Raw genomic sequence first — 5,256 nt, 5'->3', positions numbered from 1 at the left:
ATTTTTTTTTTTCAGCAGGAGAAAAAAGAATAAAGTTACAAGATTCTTTTAATATTTTCACAATGTTAAAACTAAAACTGAGCTCTAGGCTATGTGTGTAAGTAAATCTAGAACACAAAAGGGTTAAATAAGATTTTCTCTTTTAAAGATACAAGAATTTAAGCTTTCCTTACATTTAACAAACTTCACAGAACAGATACTGCCGGGGAACAAGCCCTCCCACCGCACCCCCAGCTCTACCATCAGGAAGTGACCATGGGCTGCGAGCCCCGTGTGTGGCCGGGCTCCCCAGAGAGCCTGCTTCCCATCGCTGCCGCCGGGAAGCAGCAGCCGGTGGGGCCTGAGGAGGGCCGGAAGGGTGCCTGTGGCCTCTTCACGATCAGAGCTTGGTGGGGGGCCGAGGTGGGCCGCATCACTGAGGATGGCCAGGTACTGGCCAGAGGGCCGTGGCTTGGTAACAGTGGTAAACGTGGGCAGACCTGGCCCCTCTGCCCTGGGCTGCCCTAGAGCAAGACGCCGGTCTGGGTCCTGAAGCAAGAATTAAGGCTGGAGATTTTGCAGCGGATTCCACTCTGGTGGGGGTAGGGTGGGAGAGGAGGCGGGGAAGAGCGTGATTTCCTATTTCAGTATTTCGGACCAAAAAGATTTGTAGTTGCAGGTATTAACTGTTAATTTGCAGACAGAGTTGAGCAAACACTTGCTGTGGTATAAAAGGGTAAGTTGCTGGGTTAAACTATTCCAGTAGCCTGTGTGCGGGCAGATCCAAACTGCCTCTGCAGGAGCCTCCGACCCTCACCGGCCTGGATCAGATGGGGCTCTGGGGCCATTCACCCCTGCTCAGGCTTTCAAGGGCATCTTTCTCCTGTCTACCCACCCCCCACACCTGATCGGTGATGATTTCCTAACACTGGCAAACAGGCCCATCTCCACCCATCCCCACTGGGCCTGAGCTCCTGCCTCCACTCAACTCCTCTCTGAAGAGAAACACGCTGAGAAACAGGCCCTCCCTGCACCTGCCTGAGCGAGTGTGTCTCTCAAGCTAGGCCATGGCCACGAACCTCTGTCCCTGTGACATATGCTGCCCCCCCCCCTTACTAAACTTGCTATGTGGTAGAAGTGGACTGGTCGCCCTTGGACTGTGGGGCTGCACAGACATGAGAGGCGAGGCCAAGGCATCGTCCCCTTGGCCTTGGAGGGGCTGAGCAGGCTCCTGCTGGAAGGGACGGAGCTGCAGGCAGCTCCCAGCTCTTCTATTGATTCCTGCTGGCTGTGAAACATCTTTTTAAAAAACTTCCAATCTAGAAACCTAGCTGCAGAGGCCAGTTTGGAGGCCACAGCTGCGGTGCTGCAATTAGCCTTATTTGATCCACTGCCAGATCCCTGCACTCGGCAAACGGCAAACCAGAGCCCGTGGGTCAGGGCGCGCCCGCGGGCACTTCTCGTGACCAAGGGTCCTGTGTAGAAAAGGTGGTTCTCATTCGTGGACTAGGCTTGAGTGGAGCTGATTTTCAAAGTGAGGTTACTGTTTCTCTTCTCGTGTGATGAGAGAGTTTTTTCATAGCAAGTCAGGTAAATTTTCTTAACCTGTCCCCACCCCCATTTCCTGCTCAGTGGGAGAGCGAGGCCACCACCCAGCCCAGCCACGGGGCCAATCTCAACAGCCTCCCGTGGCCCGGGCACGCGTGGCCATCAGGTATCCTGGCTACTGGGACTAAGGATAGTGAAGAGGTGAAGGCCGAACACTAACCAGAGATTCCGGCAAAGCCATGTGCGTCGTGGGGACTTGAACACCAGCTTCTCCTCCTCTATTGACTCAGAGTCTCCGTCTGGAACACTTTCCACTTAAGGCTTTTTGTAAGTTTGACTCCAGCAGTGACAGGTATGTGTTGTTTTAAATCCACTAGCCATGCTCAAAAAAAAATATTCTTCATGTTTTAATTTTATACAATGGCTAGCAGGCACCTTAATAACCAGCCAGAAATCAATTTCAACCACCATCAACCCCTAAACTACAGTACCAGGATGGCTGGCTAAGGAAAGGAAACGGACTGGCTGTAGTCTGACGCGTGCCCAGTACAAGGTGTCTGGCTGACTTTGTCCTAAATAAGGCTAACATTAGTGAACTAAGAACAGCGTCACGTAGCGGCCAAGCCGGCCTTCAGGAGCACCCTTCCCCAATGCGCTGGCAAGAGCGCCCCACTTTCCGGTCCAGTTTCACCATTTTCATGATGGCTTCCTCTCGGCCACGGCCCATGTGGTCAAACGTACAGTCATGCTGCTCGGGGAGGCGATGCAACATACAGAACACGTAACCGCAGCGGCACGATCCCAGTTCCTGCTGCACCAGCTCCAGTTTGGTTTGGCACTGGAAGCACCGACGTCGGCTTTTCTGTTTAGATCGGCTGGTTTCCTCGGGTCGTTCAGTATTCTCCAGTAGTCGTGGCCGTTTCACTGGCGAAGCCTCATTCTCAGACTGTGAATCTGTACCACAGGATCTTTTGATTGGTGTGATTAACGAGACATGAGCTGTATCTGTGCATGGCCCACACTCCTCTTTACTTGGTGAAGTTACATTCAGTTCTGTCGGAAGCGGCTGCTGGCTGGGACTAAGAGTTGGCGTGGTTATCGAGGTATTGCTGTTGTCACTGGTGGTCTCTTCGGAAAATAAATCTGATTGGCTGTTACTTGTACTTGGAGCGGAATCATCGTCTGGTTGTTTCTTTTGAAAATCTTGTTATTTGGTGTGGGTCCACTGACTTTGAAAATCTCAGTCTTGAGGAGATTGGTTCAAGATGGCAGAGTAGAAAGACATGCGCTCACTCCCTCTTGTGAGAGAACAGGAATCACAACTAACTGGTAGTGTTGGAGAGTCTCCTGCAGAGGCAGGGGGTGGCTGTGGCTCACCACGGAGACAAGGACACTGGCAGCAGAAGTTGTGGGAAGTACTCCTTGGCACAATCCCTCCCGAAGTCTGCCATTCGCCCCACCAAAGAGCCTGCAGCCTGCAGTGCTGGGTCACCTCATGCCAAACAACCAACAGGGAGGGAACCCAGCCCCACCCATCAGCAGTCAAGCAGATTAAAGTTTTACTGAGCTCTACCCACCAGAGCAACACCCAGCTCTATGTACTCAGTTTCTAACACAGCAAGAACAAGTGGATTGTTCCTGCGCGATTTATAGCCAAGGAGCAGAGGGAAGGGGGTCAGTGGATGGAAAATTACTCCATCCACTGAATAATGGAGTTATCAAGGGCGATATCAAGGGTAGATGCTTGCTAAACCCCTTTAACAGGATTCTTACTGAAGGTAGACCAGGGTGGTTAGATATGGAGGTTGGGGACGAGGAATTTGATTGGAACTCAAGGAAAATCATATATCAAGGGTCAGGTATTCTCACTAAACTGACCTGGAAGGATTCTTGCTAAAACTGGGCTGTGGAGGCCTAGCGAGGATGGGGGCCAAGGTTGAAGCGTCTAGAGAAGAGGGCTCAGGGGGCCTGACTAAAGTTTGGTTAAGAAGAGAGTCTTTGTCAGAACCATCAACAGGTATCTGTTGGCAGGATCTATGTAAATTTGTCAAGATTATTCATATTCTCAGCTGGAGAGGCATGAAACTTAGATGGGCCAGGTAACTCAAAACATATGGATCAGATGACTTTTCCTTTCTCTGTTTCAGTGTGTTGGGAACCATCACAAGAGAATTGTTGGCTTTGTCAATTGCCTCCGAGTCCCCCTTTTTATGTTTGTTATAAAAGTGAATAAAATCTAAGGACAGCACTCCTACTGTCCTAACGTGCATCACCGTGTTTTCTGTAAAGGTCCCCTCTAGCTCCTTTGCCAATGTTGGTACGTACTAATTCCACTGCTTGACTCTCAGTTTTTCCACTCATGGCAAAGTTATAAGGGGATTTAAATCTCTGTTTGAATTTATATTTTTGTTTGCCTTTTATTATTAAAATAGATGTCTCTTGGAGGTTAAGACCTTGTGTTCCAATATGCAAAATAGAAATTTTTCCCAATGTTGAGTATTTCAGGAATCCTAAAATAATTAACATTATCTTCTCCTTCCCCACTTTTTTACCAACCTATTCTCCTTCTCATTCAACCTCTCCTTTCCACATACATATTCTATACCTATTCCTGAAAATCACAGCTGTGGGTAGAAACTAATGTGATTTTTTTTTTTTTGGCCGTGCCGCATGGCTTGTGGGATCTTAGTTCCCTGGCCAGGGATTGAACCCAGGTCCCCAGCAATGAAGTGTGGAGTCCTAACCACTAGACCTCCAGGGAATTCCCAAGTAATATGATTTTTTTATGCCAAAACAGCATACTTTGATAACAGAAACATTAGTGGTAAGTTGTGTTAAGGTTATTACCATTGGGACTTTGACAGCTTAAAGAAACAGTGGTGAAATAGCAGAGCTGATGGCTCTAAATCTCAGTTATAGACATTAACCATTAAAGAACATCAGAGGCCATATCTGATAAATTGTTATGTGGAGTGACTGAGAAATCATTGCATATGTCCACTTTTCAGACCCCATAAGAGCTTGTCTTTCAAAGCAAGTTTACAAGATGATGGTTGAAAGTACATGTAAAAACAAGAGTGCTTTCTGTGCCCTTGACCCAGATAAAAGTGGACACTCAGAGGGTAATCTTTTGATGAAAAGGAAATTGTGTCTTCCAATTAGCATGCCAGGTCCTAGGGACATTAATCCTGCCTCACAAAACTCCAAAACAGATGAGAGAGCTAGAACTTGGCATCTGACTGAGGCTGGAAGTTCATAGGAGGATGAAGATAAATATTCCATGTGACCTAAAAGAAATGAGTTTCCTTTACCAGGCAGAGAGTTAAGCATGGGAGTGAGCTCAATAAGTAGCCTGATGTTTTGAGAATACAAATTCTTGATCTGCTTTTAGATACCAACAAGCAACTTCTTTCCCAATAAGTATACAGATCTACATTATGAAGATGTTGGATACCAGCAGGTAGAATTGAACTTGTCAGCAATGAATTGTCAATAATGGCTTTTAAGCCAGGCATTGTCCCAGCCAGATCTTTGTTTCAGGAAGACTGATCTGATAAGATTGTGTAAATTGAGTTGGGAGAAGGACAGACAAGGAGGCTAATCTAAAAGACTTTGCAGTTTTGCCAGAGACATAATAGAGATCAGAACTAGAGTAGTGGCAGAATGGATGGAAAAGAGTTGGCAGTTGTAGGCCATATGATAAAGGTAGAACAGATAATGTTGGCCCCA

The 5,256-nt window shown here is 47.5% G+C and overlaps 1 protein-coding gene across 1 annotated transcript; it reads right to left on the bottom strand.

The window, feature by feature from the left end:
* Positions 1 to 236: 236 nt before the first annotated feature.
* LOC115853310 (AN1-type zinc finger protein 3-like) lies at positions 237 to 5,042 on the bottom strand. The gene is made up of 2 exons (XM_060287853.1): positions 4,982 to 5,042; positions 237 to 2,730 (listed from the first exon to the last, which is right to left on the bottom strand). Exons 1-2 carry the CDS (start codon positions 5,040 to 5,042, stop codon positions 2,159 to 2,161), a joined length of 633 nt encoding a protein of 210 aa, XP_060143836.1. The 3' UTR covers positions 237 to 2,158.
* Between the last annotated feature and the right edge of the window lie 214 nt (positions 5,043 to 5,256).

This window comes from Globicephala melas, chromosome 18 (genome assembly GCF_963455315.2).
Source record: "Globicephala melas chromosome 18, mGloMel1.2, whole genome shotgun sequence".
Taxonomy (NCBI): domain Eukaryota; kingdom Metazoa; phylum Chordata; class Mammalia; order Artiodactyla; family Delphinidae; genus Globicephala; species Globicephala melas.
Note: the sequence above shows the minus strand (reverse complement) of the source record. Positions and strands in the feature narration are given on the sequence as shown.

What these genes read in the sequence shown, in the direction of transcription:
- LOC115853310 (XM_060287853.1), bottom strand. Translation starts at nt 5,042, where the DNA reads ATGCCTGGCTTAAAAGCCATTATTGACAATTCATTGCTGACAAGTTCA. An exon ending in AAGTTCAATTCTACCTGCTG is followed by an intron (nt 2,731 to 4,981) that starts GTATCCAACATC and finishes CCAAATAACAAG; the next exon opens with ATTTTCAAAAGAAACAACCA.